A 21,424-nucleotide genomic window follows, 5' to 3' on the forward strand; every position below is an offset into this window, starting at 1 on the left:
GGGGGGGGGGGGGGGGGAGCAAGACACAGAAGAAGTGGTGGAGGATAATCCCACACTTTATCTGGTGGACTATCTGGAGGGAGAGGAATGGAAGAACTTTGAACGTAGATTCAACAACATTCAGAAAATCAAAGGGAGCTGCATCGCAACTTTCTACTTTTGGTGTAAAGAACATTGTATAGAAAATGCTGAACAATTAGTAGATCTTTTAGGATTACTAATTAGTCGCTTGTTTTAGCTTGTTACTACCTTTATGGAGGTCTCCAGCATACCGTAATGCTGAGGAATACAACATTACAAGTTTCAAAAAAAACCCAGTAGGTGTATACATTGTCATAGTATGTGAACATGTTCTTGTATTATACAGTCTCCGGTGGCTCTCTGGAGCATTGGTGCTGCTTCTTAAGCTGGTGTAAAAATGCATGTCATAATTGCAGTATATGAACATATTCTTATAAGTTCTATTTACAAATAGACTTTGGTAGTTCTCTGGGAAGCATGTATTTCTTAAAACTGGTGGTCTCGTACTCCTGTTCTTACCTCTGGTAGCCAAGTTTATTAGTATTGCTTGCACCTGTTTAGGTTCTTTCAAGTCACGTCACCCTCTATTGTTTCACATTATCTGTCCGATTCTTGTGACCTTGTGACTATCTTTTGGCAGTGAAATTCTCTATGATTTTTTCAAGCCAGTAGCAACTGATATGGAGCGTTTAAAATCAATCAAGAAGCACAGAATTGGGAGGAAATCAAAGCAATTTGAAAGATATGAACAAAGAATGAAGGAGGAACGTCAAAAGAGATTTCGTGAGAGACAGAAGGAGTTTTTCAGTGAGATTGAAGTTCATAGGTATGCACTTACTTTCATCCTTAGGGTTAATCATATGACTTTGCTCCTTTAACAGTGAAAGATTAATGACTTCTTTTCTGATTTTCTTATTTTTGTTTCTTTGAATTATTCTGAACTCCAGGGAAAGATTGGAAGATGTATTCAAAATGAAGAGAGAACGCTGGAAAGGTTTCAATAAGTATGCGAAGGAGTTCCATAAAAGGAAGGAACGGATACATCGTGAGAAGATTGACAGGATCCAACGTGAGAAGATTAATTTACTGAAAATCAATGATGTTGAGGGATACCTTCGAATGGTTCAGGTATGGCATGTCTAATTTCTCTGCCAGGACTGCACTTTGTTCCGCTTATCTTGATGATTACTTTCATACTGCTTCTAGGATGCAAAGTCGGATCGTGTTAACAAACTACTAAAAGAGACGGAAAAGTACCTCCAAAAGCTTGGATCCAAATTAAAGGAGGCCAAATCAATTGCAAGAAAATTCGAGACTGACATGGGTGACAATAGAAACTCAGGTGTGGTTGAGGAGGATGAAATTGACTTTGGTGATGAGGATGAAACAGACCAGGCTAAGGTTCTTTCAGAAATTGTCTTATATGATTAAATGCACATATTGCTATCCGGCATGCTGCTGTTCTTTGCTCATCTGTGTCATTTCCTGATTTCTTGTACGTTTTATTTTGTATGCAGCATTACTTGGAAAGCAATGAAAAATACTATTTGATGGCACATAGGTAATTCCATATAGTCTCTTACATGGTCTTGGAGAACTTGATGCTATAGATCCTTCAATCTTTTATTCTACATTTTTTTTTTGAAGCTTTGTATCCTTCCCACTCTTGGGTTTTATTAATTGCTGATTCAACTTTGTCATTTGTTCAGTGTCAATATTCAATCTCTCTGGCTGAGACACTAAATAATTAAATGTATTTTCTGCAGTGTAAAGGAAACCATCACAGAGCAGCCTAGTTCTCTCAAAGGTGGAAAATTACGGGGGTAAGTTTTTCATTTCAGAATTAGTTGTCATTGCCTATCTGTCTTTGTGAGTGCATTTTTTATTAATTAATTTTCTACTCAGGAGATATTTCCTATTTCCTGCTCCTAGAGTACGTTTAATCTTGATTTTTCTCTCAGTTACCAAATGAATGGATTGCGATGGTTGGTTTCACTCTACAATAACCATTTGAATGGAATTTTAGCTGATGAAATGGGCCTCGGTAAAACTGTTCAGGTGCATTAATATGTAATTGCTTGATGGTTTTAGAAAGTTACTCTATTTTTCCTTTAGATTTAACTTTAATTTCAAAGTTATTTACTCGTGAGTATTTGGAGGATCTCACGAAGACAACTTTTGTAGGTTATATCCCTTATGTGTTACCTGATGGAAACCAAAAATGACAGAGGACCTTTTCTGGTGGTAGTGCCATCCTCTGTCCTACCCGGATGGGAGTCAGAGATAAACTTTTGGGCACCAGATATGCTCAAGATAGTTTATTCTGGACCACCGGAAGAGCGGAGGAAGCTTTTCAAGTACGCCATATCAATTATTTCATACTGTTGTCTAGAAATTCTGTTATTGTTTCTTTACTTCCATTGCATTCATGCTGTAATTATTGGGTAACTTGTCATTGCAGGGAAAGAATTGTTCATCAAAAGTTCAATGTTCTTTTGACGACATATGAGTATTTAATGAACAAACATGATAGACCAAAACTAAGTAAAGTACATTGGCACTATATCATAATTGATGAAGGGCATCGCATAAAAAATGCTTCTTGCAAGTTGAATGCTGATCTGAAGCACTACCGCAGTAATCATAGGTTACTGTTGACGGGCACTCCTCTTCAGGTTTATATTGGCTATGGGATGTTTAATTTCTTTCTTATTGTTACATGGCATATACACATGATATACTACTTATTGTTTTGTTTCTTCTGGTGCTGATGTGATCTGAATGTATTTATTATTCTGTTTATGTAGAACAATCTTGAGGAGCTCTGGGCACTACTTAACTTCCTTTTGCCAAATATCTTCAATTCATCAGAAGACTTCTCACAATGGTTTAACAAGCCATTTGAGAGCGGTGATAGCTCACCTGATGAAGTATGTTTCTTACAATTTCCACTCTGAAGTATGACTTCATTGTTGCTTGAGTTATTTCTAGTACTGATGATCTGATTAATCTGCTTTTCCTGCTGTTAGGCTTTGCTCTCAGAGGAGGAAAATCTTTTGATCATTAACCGTCTGCACCAAGTTTTGCGTCCATTTGTTCTTAGGAGATTGAAACACAAGGTATATATTTTCATCCGCAGTATGCACTTCCCTTATTCAATTGGTTGTCAAACCTCACGCTATATGTATCAAATTCTATCATTGAACGCCACTATATGTATCAAATTCTATCTTTTCATCCATCGTGGGATTCTCATTTTCACAATTTTCATCTCCGATAGTTCTTGGCTGGGCACCACATAACATAGACAAGTAACATGATTTCAAAAGTCAAATATGAAATTTCAATTCACAGCTAATATTTCTGGTTTCATCCTTGTTAGTTGCTAGTTCAAAGTTATTCAACAAGATAAAATTACACCACAACCAGGATGAAACGACTAATAACATTCTCTTGGTGACACTAAAGTTAGAAACTTAAAATTTTCTGCATTTAGACACTATCATTCAGTAGACTTTCTTTTAAATTTATTCCTACTGTAATGAATAATTTTTTTTCTTTGAAAAAGGGAAGATAATGTTATATAGAAACAAGCTCAAGAGATGTGCTGCAACAGCTGAACATTATTTACAGAAGCAAAAAATACCAAAGTTTTGCCCCCTTTGTAATGGCTAAACTTATAGTGCATATGTTCTGCTCTGATTTTACTTGTCTAAAATTCTTACTCCCCACGATTTTTTCCTTGGCTCAAGCTATTGATGGCTCTCTCTCTAATTCATTCATTTACACAATTCATCTCCAAATAACATGCTCTATGCAACCTCATTTTGCATACTATATAGTTAACTCATCCATAACTTGGTGAATATTACGGAATAAGGGCAGATCCTTTGTGAACCCACAGTCATGGGGAACCTGTACATCCTCCCACTATTTTTCACACTTGTGACGACTTCTTATTTATTTATCTTGTATATTTGAAATGGATCATTTTCTTCCCCATATTCCATAACCATAACTGGTGATGAGTCTTATAAAACACATGGTGAAAATTTAGATATATTTGCTCAGAGTTTGTAACTTATGTCACTAAGAGGATGGATAGTCTGTTGGTTATTCCAGTCTTTCAGATTTTTGATAGTGCCAGGAAACAAACAATAACTTCATATAGTATATGCTGCCATATGCTATCTAACTTGTCTAGATTCGTCGTGTGATCAAAAGTTTCTTCCGAAGATTCTTTTAGCATTCAATTGTTGACAGTGTTGAGAGCTTATGCCTGTCTTTCCAAATGCTTATCTTAGGTTGAGAATGAATTGCCTTCAAAGATTGAAAGACTGGTTAGATGTGAAGCTTCTTCGTATCAGAAGCTTTTGATGAAGCGAGTGGAAGACAACCTTGGTGCATTCGGAACTTCAAAGGTTTAGCGCCTCTGCTGTTATTTGAGTTCAATGATTCATGCTTGAGAAATATCATTTAATTCTTTTAGAGAAAAATTAAGCATAACATCTATTGCAGCTCATATATGTACATAAAAAAGAATTGTGCTTGTATATTTTTATGTGAGTGTCCAAAAGGATTTGGACCATTTATTCGGTACTTGTGTTTCTTTTATGTTATTAATTTCCTTAGTTATATGAGGTTCAATGTTCACTAGTAGTCATGCAGTTAGAAACGAACATATATGCTTATTCAGAGTCATTGGTGCATATTATGAGACAGACTCTTTCCATTTATCATAAAAGAAAAGAAAGGGAAACTTCGGAGGGAACCAACTACTAGACGGTTCGATTAGTCTTTTGCCCCTATACCCAAATCAGACGAACGATTTGCACGTCAGTATCGCTGGGGGCCTCCACCAGAGTTTCCCTCCCCCAACCTCAAATCCAATCATTTCTAACTTTTCAAATGAGAGGTTTATGTATTGCTTGCATCCTTGGAAGTAAAAAAAACATCCAAGTGTTGAAATATAAAGATGCTTACTCAGGTATTGTGTTCTTAGCTCTTACCCTTCACACTCTTCCTTCTAGGCTCGGTCAGTCCACAATTCTGTTATGGAGCTGCGCAACATTTGCAATCATCCATATCTTAGCCAGCTTCATGTGGAGGAGGTTTGCTTCTCCCTCTTCTATTCGTTTATCTTTATAATTTTAATCTTGATGTGAAGAGAAGGTATAACTGGACGATTTCATGCATGTGCTGCGTCTTAAGAGAACATGTATTTTTGTACTCGTCTTTTATCTTCAGAATTGCTGAAGGTGGCAATTTGTCGCCTGTTGGTTGTCTAATTATTTTGTTTTTATATGTCAGGTTCATGAGCTAGTTCCTAAGCATTATCTGCCAACGTTTGTGAGGATTTGTGGGAAGCTTGAGATGTTGGACAGATTACTGCCTAAACTTAAGGCAACAGATCACCGGGTACAAAATAGCCTGTTTGCATTTCAAAATTATTTTTTGAAGAAAATCTTCATTATTTCTAGATCACTCTTTGAGGTTGTGCATATTCATGTACTGTTAAGCCTTCTTAATATCTGGTTTTATTTGGCCTTATAATCCTTTCATTCTCCTTGTTCTGTAGCGGTTGATCTTGTTTTTGCCAATTATTAAGTATTTACCTGGCACCTTGACTTCAATTGTCATTTGAAAGGATTCTGATGCTTGCTATTTTGTTGATCAAAATCCTTTTGAGAAATGAGGCGTCAAAGATAATAAAGACACGACATTTTGGGTCATTTTGCAGGTCTTGCTTTTCTCAACAATGACCAGGCTGCTTGATGTAATGGAAGATTATCTCTGCTGGAAGCAATATAAGTACCTTCGCTTGGATGGACATACTTGTGGGGGTGACAGAGGTGCCCTTATTGATAAATTCAATCAGCCTAATTCTCCCTTCTTTATATTTCTGTTGAGGTAAATGACTAACTTTGAATTGCCTTAGATTCAAAGTTTGTTGGGTTTTGTAGTCTTCTCAATAATCATTCATTTTGTCCTTACCATGATCACAATGAAGGTTTGCAAAACTGAAAATTTGCCGAAAATTTAATTTTAATTTTCTGTGAGTTTGATACCAAAAGAAAAAGAAACTTCATTAACCACCAAAATAAACTAATAAAGTTTACTCCACTGCTGTTGATTCCAACATTTGCAGACAATAGGTTAAAGTCCTATTATATCACACTGAAGATTAACTCAGTATTCAAAATGTATAGTTTCTAGTGCCGAACTCCATTTCTAAATCTAACTGAATATTACTATGTTGTCCCTTTACTTGCAATTTAGTTTGATTTCAATGGGGCTTGACAAGTTAATTTGATTTGCATATTGTTTCGGTAGAATCAAAGAAAATATTATAGCGAATGAGAAGTTAGTGCGGTGAAGTTTGCATCACATTATATTCCAAGTGTTAATTATTTATGGATCTGATAGATGCGAAAGAACGATATCATGGAAATATGTGAAAAAAGATTGACTTTGATGGAAATCATAATACTTGTCTCAGGGTCGTAGATTGTTCCTAATCAACTGTGTATTAGATGCCTAACCTACTTATTTGATGTCATTATTTACTCTTCCCGCTAATGTAGAGGGAAGAGTCGATGCTGTTAAGAGGAATTTTCTGAAGCAAGTAAAGGAGGAAAAAGGCTATCATTTAGTCTAATGGAATACCTTAATTCTGGCTAGGAATGATGGAGGGCTGGGAATCAGAAATCTAAGGAAGTAGAACAGAAGTTTCCTGATGAAAAATGGCTTAGGAGACTACCTAAGAAAGAGCACTCTTTATGGGGCAATCTGATACAAGTTACGTATGAAAAGGAAGGTTTTTGGAGGACAAAAGAAGTAAACACTACATATGTAACAAGTTTGTGGAGATCAATGAGGAACCTGTGACATGTATTCTTTGCAAGAACAAGTTTTAATGTGAAAGATGGTTAGAGGATCTTGTTCTGGGCAGATAACTTGACAGGGAGTGGAAGTCTTAAGCAACTGTTCCCTGACATTTATATTTTAAATCAGCAACAGCATTCCACTTTATAGTAAGTGTGGCCAAAATTCTAAGTTGCTCGGACTTGGGTACGGGTGTTCGATACGTGTGTAGATCCTTCATGATCTAATTTTTAAGATTCGGGGATCTGGATCCATGTATGGATACGGGTGCGGGGATTCACCTTAAAATAATTATAATATCTAAAAAATAGAGTTATAAAACCTAAACTATGAATATTATGTGGAGAACTCGAGGAGAATCCTGGAAAAGATCAAGGAAAAGGAGTGACATAGTAATTTCTATATAAGAGGTATTTAATTTTCATCAATTTCACCTTAACTTTAGTATTGATTATAGTAACCATTAAAATTGTCTAGAATTTCTCCATCGATGTTGGTTAAAGTACCCAAAATCTGTTGACCAAATCGGACACGGATCCCACACCCACACCCACGTTGTGTCGACATGGTGCGGCACCAAAAGTGAAGAGTCTGAGCCACTTAGGGCCAAATCAAGGTTGGAACTTGACCTATAGAAAATTGATGCAAGACTGGGTGATGGAAAGGTTGGCCAACTTTTATGGCACTCTGGACCATTGCAAGGGGCTACAGGAAGGAGAAGACACTCTTAAGGACTAAGGTGCATTTTTACTGTAAGATGTATCTCTAAGGGCATGCATAAGATGGGTCTCGGATCAGATTTTTACCTTGGAAGTTTATCTGGAAAGTGAAATTCCACACACACTATTTTCACTTGGTTGGTCTTGGAAGAGGCTGTTTTAACTCAGGAGAATCTACAGAAGAAGAGGGAAAGCATATGTTCTCCAGATGTTATTATTGTGAGCATAATGCAGAGACAAGTAACCATTTGTTTCCTGATTGTAAAGTGGTTAGCCAGCTTTGGAATCTATTTACCATCTTCAGAGGCATATGGTAGACTATGCCGGGATGAACAGGGAGGCACTAACTAGCTGGAATTTTGAGGGCGGTGGTAGCACTAACCTAAACAGATGGAGAATTGTCCCAGCATTATGATTGGACCATTTAGAAAGAGAGAAACTCCAGGTGTTTTGAAGGCAATAGTAGCTCTCTGCCAAACTTAAAAATGAATTTGCATTATGAGTTTTTGTTCTTGGTTTGGTGCAGCTCAGAGTAAATAGATGACCCAGTTTTTATAGTGGACATCTATGATCCTTGTAAGATGAGATAACATTTAGTGTTAGTTATTGTTTTTACTCTTTTAGATGTAGATTCAATAATGTAATTTGGGCTTCCAACACTTCGCATTGATGATTTATTTACGGTCTGTTACCTTGTCAAAAAAAGTATAGAGTACAGTGTCATAGATGATGTTCCAAGCTGGAATATTGTGTATACTGGGATAATGAGAGTAGGGTTTAATCTTTTCTTTGAAAGAAAGAACGAGTGGGTTGTTTGTAGGACATGTTTGGACACTCTCGTTCATTTTTCTCTGCATTCGTCATACATGTAAACATTTTCTCTTAAGAGTTAAGACTGATCCATTCTAAAATGGTGCCAGTATTCGTGCTGGAGGTGTTGGAGTAAATCTTCAAGCTGCTGATACAGTTATAATTTTTGACACAGATTGGAATCCTCAGGCAAAAGCTCAAACTTACTCTTTTGAGGATCTTTTATATTTTGATTATGTGGCTTTCACTTATTGCTCTCTTGGTTTGCTGCATTTAGGTTGATCTTCAAGCACAAGCAAGGGCTCATAGGATAGGTCAAAAGAAGGATGTTCTTGTTCTTCGATTAGAAACGGTAAATACCTTTTGACTTCTTGTCTGTTCATGCATTTGCAGTTTCATGCTTTCATTTGTGCACACTGCTGGTTGTTCATGTGGTAAAATTATTATTAAATCTGCTTTGTTATGACTGTGGCCTCCTGTTATGTGGATCAGATGGGTCATTCTGATTTATTTACTGTAATTAGCGTTGTTAGCTCACTATTTCTCAAGATGTATCTTTAGCTTGCTATTCCTGTCATTTCTAGATACTAACACATGCATGTCCAGTGTCCCATGAAATCTTCATTCTCCAGTCTAGACTCTAGTAACTGAAACAAAGCTCCCTCTTGTGCCTAGCGGGATTTTGTAGTCAATCTAGTGATTATTATGGTTCAAGGACAGATGTAGAAACTTGGGATAATTTTAGTAAAATACCTTTTGTTTTTTTGTTTCTTGCATGTTTGTAGATGAGACTAGTCTTATTTTAGTTCTGTTAATCCGTTACTTTATTATACTGTAGTACTCCTTTTCATTTCTACTCTGGGTTAAGAGGAAACTGTCCCTTTTTTTCTGGGGGACACTGTACCTGCCTGTATATGGTGGTGTACCTGGAAAGAGAAATATATGTTACAAGGAAGTTCAGTTTAGAAGTTGAGTCTGTTTGAATCATGGATGTTGTCTTTTTTTATGTAAATTGGAGTTGGTTAGTGATGCTGAGTCTCTTTTGCAGCTTTTAGAAGCTTTTGTATAGACGTTCAGGGCTTCCCTTTTCTTTTTGCCTTTCTTCCTTTTTGGATGTAATGATAGCACTCTCTTAGTGCTGGTTCTTTTACATATAACACTTACCTGTCATTCTTTCTAGATGTAATGGCAGCACTCTCTTAGTGCTGGTTCTTTTACATGTAACACTTGCCGAGAGTTTCTCAATGATGCTTCATGTTGTATAAATTGTTGGTACAATTTATAATAATAATCTAAAAAATTGTTGCAACAATTTATGTATCAAATACTATCGCTGAATTCCTGAAAGATCAGAGCTGATGCTTTTTTTTGGTTTCTTCAGAACTATATGTTCTGATGATCTTGGACATTGAATGATCATCGAGAGTTTCTTTATAAAGCTTTTGACGCATTAATTGATGCCACATTTATGTATCAAATACTGTCGTTAGTTTCTTGATCCAAATATTCATTGCAATTTGCACCTATGGTATGTCTAATTTGTGCATTTCTACTACCTTGTTAAAATTAGGTCCAAACTGTTGAGGAACAAGTTAGAGCTGCTGCTGAGCATAAACTGGGAGTTGCTAACCAAAGCATTACTGCTGGGTTCTTTGATAATAACACAAGGTTTTTTGAAGGAAGATTTGGAAATTCTGCTCAACCTTTGACCACTTTGGTGAATGTATTGTGCTTATAAACGTATTTTAACTTGGATGTAGTGCGGAAGACCGAAGGGAGTACTTGGAGTCCCTCTTGCGAGAAAGTAAAAAAGAGGAAGCTGCACCTGTTCTTGATGACGATTCCTTGAATGATCTTATAGCACGAAGGTAAAATAGAAGCGGCAAAGGTGCTCTTATTCTGCTGTAAATTCTTTAATATCTTAAAATTATTTCCAATGACTTGTGCAATATTACATTTCCTACATCAGAATAACAAAGCACGCTGTGTGATGGTTTTATCTAGTTCACTTCAGGCATATGTTCCTCGGACTCTTCAAGCGCTGACTGATGCATGTTGGATCCTTTCAAAGTAGCACATTTTCGGAGGATCCAACGCGGGTCCGGCAACATTTTTGGAGAGTCTGAGCAACATAGCTTGAGGCAGCACGGTACTGAAACTGCATGTCAAAGCCACATCACTTCCCGTACCAATATTTAGTTAATCAGAATTAACAGCATTTGAAGCTCAGTGCTGACTAGCTTTGCCCCCCCCCCCTCCCTCTCGCCTCCCCTCTATTTTTTCTTTTTCTTTTGTTGTTGAGGGCCGGAGGTTACTGGCTAGTCATCAATTCATTTTTATTCTATAGCACCGATGCTTTGTTTCTGATTTAGCATGAATTTACAAGAACTATTTGGTGATTCACCATCAAGTGCAGAACTCTCATCTCTACTCCCTACGTGCAGTGAGCCAGAGATTGATATATTTGAGTCAGTTGACAGGAGAAGGCGTGAAGAAGAGATGGTAATCACGTCAATACTTTATCCCAGGCTATTTAATTCTCTCATTTTCTGAACAGAGTCCTGCTAATAATTCAAGCATAAAAATGCAGGAAATCTGGAAGAAGTTATGCTTAGAAAGTGGAACACAAAGTTCAGAACTCATTCCTCCTTTGCCCTCTCGACTTCTTACTGATGATGACTTGAAACCATTCTATGAAGCAATGAAAATATCTGATAAGCCAGTTGTGGCTCCTAGCCCTGGGTTAAAAAGGAAGGGTCAGAGTCTTGGGGGTCTTGATATCCAACACTATGGACGTGGGAAAAGAGCAAGAGAGGTTGGTTATACTTTTGGAGACTGCAGAACTTGCAGCCATTTTTTTTTCACTTCTTACAATAAAATAATTTGTTATTCACTGGTTTGTTCATTTTAATTCTTGTGCTTCCTTAGGTTCGTTCATATGAAGAGCAATGGACGGAAGAGGAATTTGAGAAAATGTGCCTTGCTGAGTCTCCTCAATCACCTAGTCTAAAGGAAGAAATTCAAGAAAAGAATTCCCCTTCAGTCTCTGGCAACTGTCCTGACCCTGTTGTTGCCAATAGTGAATTACAAACCCGAGCACAGTATCAGCCTCCTCTCCAGCACCCTGTGCAAGAACTTCCCCAACAACATATTGGACCCATAATTCAACAAAGCCCCGTGACTGTGACTCCGCCATCTAAACGGGGCCGGGGAAGACCAAGGAGGACAGCAATAGTTGCTGAAATTTCACCGTCCCCGGTCATTATTTCAGCAATTGCAGCTAGTGTAAACGTGGATAGCAATACCATTGCAGAAAATACTTCTACCAGTCAGGCAACTTCTGGGCCTGTTTCAGTGTCTTTTCCTTGTGCTTCTTCCATAGAAAGTACCAGCGCAACCATCCTACAGAATGTAACTGGTGTTGCGCCCAGCCATCAGTCAATTGCACCTTCTCTTGCTGTTGTTTCTCAGTCTGGTCCTCCTTGCCCTCCTACAAGTGGACAGGGAAGGGGCCGAGGTAGAGGCCGAGGTCGAGGTCGAGGTCGAAAGCCTCAAACTGGAGGAGAAGCTCCAGGGCGTAGAGGAAAACAACAGAATGTTACAGCGGAGGCTTTCCCCGCCCCTCCAACTCAAGCAGTAAGTGAGCCCGTCGCTGCAGCGCAAGGTGTGAGTGTTATGAGTTCTACTCACCATATGCCCGCAACACCTCCTGCAGTGGGTGAGCCTGATGTGCCCCAGGTGGTGGCAGGTTTGGGTTCAAAAAACCTTGGTCATGCTCCTGTTTCCATGAGAGATGCTAGTAAGGAACTGAATTCGGTTGTGCCTCTTGCAACATCTTCCTCTAGCAAAGACTTAACCCCTGTTTCGACTGTTTCTGTTGTTCCATCGTCTGCTGCCAGTCAGGACCCTAGTTCAATTTCACCTCCAGGTGTCCTTCAATCATCCTCGAGAAACCATTCAGACCATCTTTCCCTCTCTGCTGCCCAGACCGAAGCTACTCTGCAGGTGAATCCAATTTCAGTAGTTCCTCATAGTTCACCTTCAGCTGGCAAGGAAACGAGTTCCGTGTCACCTGTTCCTCTTCATTCATTAACTTCAAAGGACTCCGATTCAGTTTTACCTTCTCTTGTTCCCGAATCATCATCTGCTCGCGTGGAACTAAGTTCAGATTTCCCTCTTCCTGCTGTTGCACCCTCTTCCAGCATAGGTACAAGTACATCTGCACTTACTCCTCTTCTTTTAGCATCTAATGCAGCAGGCAAATTAGATTATGGATCAGATAAGATGACAGTGTCTTGCTCTTCTTCTATTTCAGGTCATGATTCATTATGTGATTCTTCTAACTTGAAGAGCACTTGTCAACAAGAATCTGGTGCGATAACTGCTCATACTTCTGATCCAGTTCCACCATTGCCTGTGATTTCGTCAGTTTCACAGTATAGTACTCCTCCCACTGCACTTAAGCCAGGTAGAGGACGGGGACGCAAGGCTCAAACTGGAAGTGAGGCACCACGGCGCAGGGGGAAGAGACAGGATTTGGTCACTGCAGCTGTTACTGAAGGGTTAAGTGTTCAGGATCCAAAATTAATTGAACCCCCACAAAAGAGAACCAGGTTATCCGTAGGGAGGAAGCCCACTACAAGAAGCAAGCGTGAGAATGAATCTCAAGTAGTAGACCAATCGGTTGCATCTCAAAAGACTCCAGATTTTGCTGATGGAGAAATCCCTAAGAATATGGTTTCTAGTGAAGTTAATCCACATAACAGTGCAATCAACAGAGATGAATCTCAATCCCATGCTATTCCGGTTCCTACTCAAATGAATGATAATCTAAATGGTGACGTTGCTACTGCTGAAGAGGATCTCGATGATGCTCAGCAAAAGGAGAATGTGGTCCAATCTGTTACATCTCAAAGTTGCTCTAGTCCTCATGTTGAGCCACAGATTAACACGGTCAACACTGATAATTCTCCTTCCCAGGTTGGTATATCTGCTGGTAGGTTGATACTTCTAATATAAACTATTAAACTGCTAAGACTAACGAGGTTATCCTGGAAGTGCAGGAACAAACAGCTATTGTCCAGTCAGATGCTTCACAAAAGATTCCATATCCTGGCACAGGACAAATCCCTCAAGCGATGGCGTGTTCTGAAGTTGAGCTACATCGCGATGCTATCAAATCCGACATATCACAATCCAGTGGCGATGTTGCTAGTTGTGAAGTTGCCGCAACAAAGGAAGTTCTTAGTGAGGATCAACAAACAATGAAGGTTCAGTCAGCTGCATCTCAGACGCCTTCAGTTCACTCTGTTGGGAAAATTCCTGAAGATATTGGTTGTGAGGTTGCCACGACAAAGGAAGTTCTCACTGAGGATCAACAAACAATGGAAGTTCGGTCGCCTGCATCTCAGACACGTTCAGTTCACTCTGTTGGGAAGATGCCTGAAGATATAGTGAGTAATGAAGTTCTGCCACAGTGTGATGCTATACAAACAGATGCATCTCAATCCCATGTCACTCTTGCCTCTTCAGGATCAATGGCTCCGGTTATTGATTGCCCGGTTGAAAAGAGTGAAAGTGATTCTAAGGGTGATGATGGTGAAAAGACTGAGACTAATTCTATAGATGGGTCAAACATGGAAGTCCCCGTTGGAGCTTTGGAGCTTACATCATCTGATGATCTGAACAAGAGTGGAGATGCAGAAGGGAAAACTAGCAGCAGTTTAAGTGGGGTCCTTCCCACAAGTTCTGAGTTAGTTCCCCGTCCAAGCGCAAATACAGAGGTATATCTGGGTTCCGTAGGCTCCGGGAAAGTAAGCTTTAATTCAGGTTCAACTCAAAGCCTGTCTGAGTGTGTGTCCGCAAAAACTGATGTTGAACAGTTAAAGACTGAGGATTGTTCTCTGGATAAATCATTTGTTTCTAAAGCTGAGGCAGGCAGCACTGAGCATCTCGCTGGTGGCATACTTGGAAAAGAACAGGAAACCGGAGTCACCATGGAGGAGACTGTTGTTTCACCTGCTGTGGAGACTGACAATCTGAACATGAAGGGAATCACATCATTTGCTTCTTCATCTACTGTGGCAGAATCTTTAGTGGATGAACCTCCAGTATGTGGATCTTATGAACAAGGTGAGGACAAACTTGAAAAAGCAGCAGAAGGAACACATTCCGATAAAGGTGCAATGGCCGAGGTTTCTGAACAAGATAAGTTATCAGTTAACGTGTCATTGGGGACTACTAAAGGCTTAAGTAGGGTGGAGAAAGAAAAGTATAGGATTCCAGAAACTTTTGAGAAGCAAGTTAATGTTGCTGAATCCCTAACAGAAGAATGTGGAAAAGATCTTGCAGCACATGGTCCAGAAATGAAAGATTCTGATGTAAGTGAGGTTGCGCCAAGCCCTAGAAATGAGTCCCAATCCAGTTTCACTGTTGAAACATCTCAAAGAACTTTTGAGGAGCAAGTTAATGTTGATGAATCCCTAACAGGAGAATGTGGAGGTGATCTTGCAGCAGACAGTCCCGAAATAAAAGATTCTGATGTAAGTGAGGTTGCGCCAAGCCCTAGAAACGAGTCCCAATCCAGTTTCACTGTTGGAACATCTCAAAGTGAACCTGAACTACAAGCAATTGCTGAAGCAAACTTGCATCCCAGCATTTCCGGTAAGAACTATTGTTTATCTAGTTTAGATAATGAATCTGATAAAGAGTTTGAAAACTAGAAGCAAATCTCTTCTGTCACACCTGAGGTTTGTGAATCTGACATGACACATGTTAATTTTGTAGAGACTTCTCCCAGCACAGAATCTGGTGCCCAGAAGGAATCCCTTTCACCTAGGCTTGCTTCAAATGCTGAAACTGTTGAGGCTCTAACAGAAACGTTTGCCAGCCGTCATGACACGAATTACGTAGCTGAATTACAGGGTAACTTGAGTTTTGATGTAAAGGATGATATTTCTAATTCTGAAGTTGATGTATCTCAACTCTGTCCAGCTGATGGATCATCTGAGAATCACCCAGAATTAGAACAGGTTGTGGTGGAAGATGTGAGAACTGACATTTGTGAGGAGTCTGCCTCAGATGAAGTTGATGATATTGTACTGCGACAAACAGAGAATGCTGACGGTCAGTGTCACGATGGTTTGTCTGTTGAGACTCATGAGAGCAAAAGAGCTGAAGATAAGGTTGACGTTTTAAATGGTGAACTAAATAAACATCTATCCAGCACAATTGCTGGAACATCCAAAAAGGTGGCAGATCTGGAGTTAGTTGCCGAAGAGAACACAGGGAAGATAAATGATGGCTCAGTAGATACAGGTCAGGTGGCAGATAAGTCCGAGGATATGGCAGTCCGAGATCTTACTGTGGAAGGACAAGAGAGTAAGGAAACTGATGCCGCAGGAGATACTTCAACATCAAAAAATGAGGTGGAATCACAATCTGCTGTTGTAGAAAATATAGGAAGCAAGTCAGTAGCATCAGGGGAGGTAACAGCTGCTGAACTTCTGATAGAAGGGTCTGAGCATTTGCATGTCCTAGACCATGCAATTGAAGTACAAGGTAACAAAGCATTTGATGCCACTAGAGATGCTTCAGAATCAAATTCTGAGCTAAATGAAACTCAACCTGGCGGAACATATCAAATTGTGTCAGAGTTACAGTTTGTTGCGGAGCAAGACTCTGAGACAATGAACAAGAAGAATACTTTGCCTGATGCTACAGCTGTTGAGCCCCAACCAGCTGTCTCTGAGAATTTGAGTTTTCGAAATCCTGCACATCAAGGACCAAAGAACCAAACATCTGATTCAACTGAAGATTTTTCAACTTCAAATAATGAACTTAATGAATCTCAACCGAAAGCTGCAGATGGAACTTCTGAAATAGCAGCGGAGTCTCATTTGGTTTCCAAACAAAACATAGAAATTCATGTGGAGGTTGCTACAGGGGATGTTATAGCTGATAATGCTGCTGTAGTGAAGTCTGAAAATTTTCCATCGATAGATGTTGCTGTTGAAGAAAAAGGGAAGAAAGAATCTGATGTAACATGTGACATTTCTGATTCTGAACTCAAAGAACCTAAAACCAGTCAAACCACAACTGAAGTGAACACACGTACGATATGTGAGGAGTCAGGAATGACCGACAAGGATGTTACAGCCGAGAAAGCTGCAGTAGGTAAGTCTGAAAATTTTCCATCGATAGATGTGGCTGTTGAAGAAAAAGGGAAGAAAGAATCTGATGTATCAGATGAAATTTCTGATTCTGAACTCAAAGAACCTAAAACCAGACAATCCGCAATTGAAGTGAAAACACCCATAGTATGTGAGGAGTTGGGAATGACTGACAAGGAGGTAGCTCCACTTGAAGTTGAAACTCCATTCAGAGATTTGTCTGGTTCTTCTGGCAGAGACTTGGCAGTTGAAGAACAAGAAAAAGAGAAGTCTGCTGCAAGTAAAAATGTTTCTAGCCCCGAGAATGAAGAGCATAAATGTATTCCAGGTGCAAGAGCTGCTGATAATGGGGCAGAATCACAATTGGTTGCTGAGAGGGACTCTGAGACAGTTCTGAACAAGGAAGTATTTTCAGGTATAGGGTGTTCATATCTGAAGTTTTTAACTGTATCACCAAATTCTGGTAATAACCTTCAATGTTTCCAATCCAAATTAATAAATGTTCTTCCTGCTTCAGGCAAAGAAGAGATCTCCAGTATCAAGCTAGCTGGTGATGAAGATGTGCCAACTGCTATAGAGTATGGTGATCAAGAACTATCGTCTGCTACAGGGGCTGGTGATGATTAAACTATGACCACACTGATGCTTGATCTGGTGTTTCTCCTGTATTTCAGGTAATGTGCTGTTCTTGCTTTTTATAATGATGTTTTGGAAATTGGATACTTCGACCATGTGTCCCGGTTTTTTGTTTATTATGTATATTGTTATTCAATTTGGAGTAGATAAATATTCCTTTTATTGCTGTTATTAATTACTAGCTGCTTGGATTACTTATTATGTATGAATATGGTTTATTAAGTGCTGAATCATATAGGTATCTTATTACCCATTTACTAGAAGGTTCTTACTTTAGTATCCATTCTCATATGTTGCAATTCCTCACTGTAACTTTCTTTTCTCTATGGTATATTATTGTATGGAAATAGTTGATAGGCTGAATTACCTCTATGCAGAATCATGCCATCTGTTTGCCAATTATGATTCCTTTCTTGGCTCATTTGCCTTTGCTGTGTAGGATTTTGATATTGCATCATTGGTTCTACTTTGCTCATCTTTTCTTAATACTTGGGCTGTTTATAATCTTTGCATCTTCCGTGGAAATAATCATGGCAAGTGATTTTTCACCAAGTTCAGTAACATCAACAAATAGTGCTTTGAAATGTTTCTTGACATTGTTGGGATCTTACTCTGAGCTCTTTAGGCTTCCTACTGCTAATCTTCTCTTTTTAAATATTATCTTTCGCTCTCAGAAAAGTTTTACCTACTTCTTTATGATATAGTAAACTTCAAGCCCCAGACTTTACCTCGGAGTTTAGCAGTTACCCATTTCACTTTGCTCCATTTTCCAACTCGGATAGTTCTTAGCACTAAGCTACCACGCCCATGTCCCTTACATTGTTATTCCATTTGAACACCAGCTGAGGTCTCCGTTATTTTTCTTTTATTTGAAATTTACTTATTTTCTTCTTTTTTTGTGTGTGCACGCAGGCAGGCAGTGCGTGGAATCATGCATCTTATTTAAAATGCACTTGTAAAGAGGTTGCATTTTGACAATCTTGGGAAGGGTAGGGACTTGTATAAATAGTAATAGTTCCTCAAGGATCTCAAGTATTTCATTCGGCTCTCGCAACCTAAGTTGTGCATTAATCTTTGTTGTCAGCAAGGATCTACTTAGCTTCTTTTGACTGTATCAGATGATGGATGAGCTGGATTTTAGCTTGTATTTAGCATTATAGAAATCTGCATCTTCAAAGCAGATGGTTCAGGCAAAACAGAGATTTATATAGCAAGGAAACTGGTTGGGACACCAAATTTGCTGTAAATCGTAATGTTTACCTTCTCTCTCTCTCTCTCTCTTTCTCTCTCTCTCTCTCTCAAACAGATTATGGTAAAGTTTGATAGTTTGCAAGTCTTAAAGCAATAAACCTAAGAGCTCACAGTCTAAAAAGTTTGTTGTTGGAAAGATTGACATGCATTGTAGTAGGCTTAAAGTACACTTGGACCACTCTTGGTCGTCCATTTACCAGGGTATGTTGCTACATAATAGTTTTCATCTTCTCAAAGCTATAACTCTGTTTATATAACTTGGGAAGTTTTAACTAATCAAAAGTGCTGATGAATCAGTATAACACATGGACAAGGTCACCTCAGTAAACAGGCCAACAGAACTGATCAAATAAACAGACTAGGTCTATTTACAAGAGTCCGTAGCCTAAAGGTTACAATATATTAACAAAAATTTCAAAACGGTATATAAAATTTTATATTAATCAAAACGGCAAAGTCGCTGGAACAACAAAAGATGTGAATTTTTTTTTAAAAAAAATTAAAATCGCTACTTAGGCAGCGATTTCCATATTCTAAAAAAAATATATATTTTTTTATAAAATTAAAATTTAAAAAAGAAATAATTTTTTTTAAAAAAATTGCTGCCTAGGAAGCAAATTTTTTCTTTTCTAAATCGCTGCCTAGGCAGCGATTTTATAAAAAAAATAAATAAAAATTTTAAATGTGGAAATCGCTGCCTAGGGATTTTTAGAAAAAAAAAAATTAAATTGCTGCATAGGCAGCGATTTTATAATTTTTTTTTAAAATATGGAAATCGCAGCTATTTTCAAAAAAAAAATTAAATCGCTGCCTAGGTAGCGATTTTATAATTTTTTTTAAAAAAATATGGGCAGCGATTTCCAAAAAAAAAAAATTTAAGGCAGCGATTTTATAAAAAAAAAAATATGGAAATTGCTGCCTAGGCTACCATAACTTTACAAGATGTTGAAATTTGAATTTCAAAGTGCCGTTCGAATGGAACCGTCATCTCTCGTGTAGATAAAATCTTTTACATTTTCTTAGTGTGATCTAAGTATGGAATCGCTGTAGAATGATAATTAATACTTTGATCTTCAATGGATGCATTAGGTGCATTATCCACATTATCATCATCATCGTCATACATATCATCACTGTCTATTAATTCATGCTTGGAAGGTTCATTATTGTGCNATATATATATATATATATATATATATATATATATATATATATATTGTTGTTGTTTATGAAATCGCTAAATGAAAAGCGATATTTAAAAATACTAAAAAAGAAACTAAAATCGCTACACTAACAACGATTTAATATTTAAAAATAATAATAATTTAAATAAAATCGCTGTCACTATTTAATTAACTTATTTTTTTAAAAAAAAATGGGAAACGCTGCTAGAGCAGCGATTTTATTAAATTTTTTTAAAAAAAATTGGAAAATCGCTGCATGTGCAGCGACTTCATTTTTTTTTAAAAAAAAATGAAAATCACTGCTTGTGCAACGATTTCATCTTTAAAATTGTTTTTTTATAAAAAATAAAAATCGCTGACTTGGAAGAGACTTTCGTAAAAAAAATTATTTTTAGAAAATCGCTTTCCATTTTAAAAAAAAAAATTAAAGAGGCAGCGATTTAAAATTTTTCAAAAAAAAACTTTTATAAAATTGCTGCCTAGGAACCGATTTAAATTTTTTTTAATATTTTTTTTTAAAATCGCTGCCTAGGCAGCATTTCCATACTTTTTATATAAAATCGCTGCCTAAGAACCGATTTAAATTATTTTTTTTGAAAATCGCTGCCTAGGCAGCGATTTCCATATTTTAAAAAAAAATTATTTATAAAATCGCTGCCTAGGCAGTGATTTAAATTATTATTTTTTTTTGGAAATCGCTGCCTAGGCAAGCGATTTCCATATTTAAAAGAAATTTTTTTTTTATAAAATCGCTGCCTAGACAGCGATTTAATTTTTTTTTTAAATCGCTGCCTAGGCAGCGATTTCCATATTTTTTTTTAAAAAAAAATTATAAAAAGATTGAAAATCGCTGCCTAGGCAGCGTTTTTCTAAAAAAAAAATTGTTTTAAAAAGATTTTAAATCGCTGCCTAGGCAGCGATTTTATAAAAAAACAATTTTTTTTAAAAAAAATATGAAAATCGCTGCCTAAGTAGCGATTTCAAATTTTTTTTAAAAAAAAAATCACATTTTGCAAAATCGCTGCAGTGGTAGCGATTTTGCATTTTCCGGTGGAGTAAATCGCTGTTGTTCCAGCGATTTTGCCGTTTTGGTTAATATAAAATTTCATATACCCTTTTGGAATTTTTGTTAATATTTTGTACCCTTTAGGCTCCGAACTCCTATTTACAAAGTTTACACAAGCCTAAAGTACAACATACAATAACACTAATTCTTTGGACTTTTATACATCTATCTGCATGGTTAAAAATAGTTACAATTGGAGTTAATGTATAAAAAGTATACATTATATATAAAATGGTACGCAGCGCTATTATGTAGAAGTACCATGTCCAGTCTCAGACGCAATAAAAGACTGTTCAGACATGCAACGATAACATCAATCAAAGAAAAGACGATAAATAGTCTTCAGTGATTTTGATTTCACAGTGTTTGGTGAGAATTTAAAACGACTTGAGATGCAATCGATTCAAAGTATAGTGAAGACAATAAAATTCGCGTCGAGAAAATAATAATAAAAAATGAAAAATTATAGCAACAATCAATTTATTATTTCAAGTGCGAGTGTTACAATCTCTGTGATTCCTCTGAATTCGTCTTTTCAAATATGATTTCAAGGGATTTAAAGCTTGATTTTGAACTTGAGATTTATCTTTATCTTGATCTCTATCTTGATCTTGATCTTGGACTTGAACTTCAACTTAGACTTGATCTTGATCTTGAACTTGAACTTTATATTGATATTGA

At 37.5% G+C, this 21,424-nt stretch overlaps 1 protein-coding gene across 3 annotated transcripts in view; it reads left to right on the forward strand.

The window, feature by feature from the left end:
* The window catches only part of LOC107004072 (chromatin structure-remodeling complex protein SYD), a 31,539-nt gene extending 13,027 nt beyond the window's left edge, over positions 1-18,512 (forward strand). For 2 of the 3 annotated variants that reach the window (XM_015202298.2, XM_027913068.1), the window contains exons 12-37: positions 662-847; positions 969-1,149; positions 1,228-1,422; positions 1,539-1,582; positions 1,788-1,844; positions 1,983-2,079; positions 2,206-2,378; positions 2,483-2,696; positions 2,829-2,951; positions 3,051-3,140; positions 4,326-4,442; positions 5,052-5,132; positions 5,332-5,439; positions 5,762-5,931; positions 8,546-8,624; positions 8,713-8,787; positions 10,006-10,103; positions 10,196-10,303; positions 10,880-10,937; positions 11,026-11,250; positions 11,364-12,642; positions 12,751-13,415; positions 13,499-15,098; positions 15,222-17,021; positions 17,124-17,280; positions 18,155-18,512. In XM_015202298.2, coding sequence (XP_015057784.1) covers positions 662-847; positions 969-1,149; positions 1,228-1,422; positions 1,539-1,582; positions 1,788-1,844; positions 1,983-2,079; positions 2,206-2,378; positions 2,483-2,696; positions 2,829-2,951; positions 3,051-3,140; positions 4,326-4,442; positions 5,052-5,132; positions 5,332-5,439; positions 5,762-5,931; positions 8,546-8,624; positions 8,713-8,787; positions 10,006-10,103; positions 10,196-10,303; positions 10,880-10,937; positions 11,026-11,250; positions 11,364-12,642; positions 12,751-13,415; positions 13,499-15,098; positions 15,222-17,021; positions 17,124-17,233 — 7,933 coding nt within the window. In that variant the 3' untranslated portion in view covers positions 17,234-17,280; positions 18,155-18,512. The remainder of the gene's footprint in view (positions 1-661; positions 848-968; positions 1,150-1,227; positions 1,423-1,538; positions 1,583-1,787; positions 1,845-1,982; positions 2,080-2,205; positions 2,379-2,482; positions 2,697-2,828; positions 2,952-3,050; positions 3,141-4,325; positions 4,443-5,051; positions 5,133-5,331; positions 5,440-5,761; positions 5,932-8,545; positions 8,625-8,712; positions 8,788-10,005; positions 10,104-10,195; positions 10,304-10,879; positions 10,938-11,025; positions 11,251-11,363; positions 12,643-12,750; positions 13,416-13,498; positions 15,099-15,221; positions 17,022-17,123; positions 17,281-18,154) is intronic. The other variant, XM_027913067.1, reaches the window with a different exon arrangement.
* Positions 18,513-21,424: the final 2,912 nt, after the last annotated feature.

The sequence above is a fragment of the Solanum pennellii genome, chromosome 11, assembly GCF_001406875.1.
Source record: "Solanum pennellii chromosome 11, SPENNV200".
Classification (NCBI taxonomy): Eukaryota; Viridiplantae; Streptophyta; class Magnoliopsida; order Solanales; family Solanaceae; genus Solanum; species Solanum pennellii.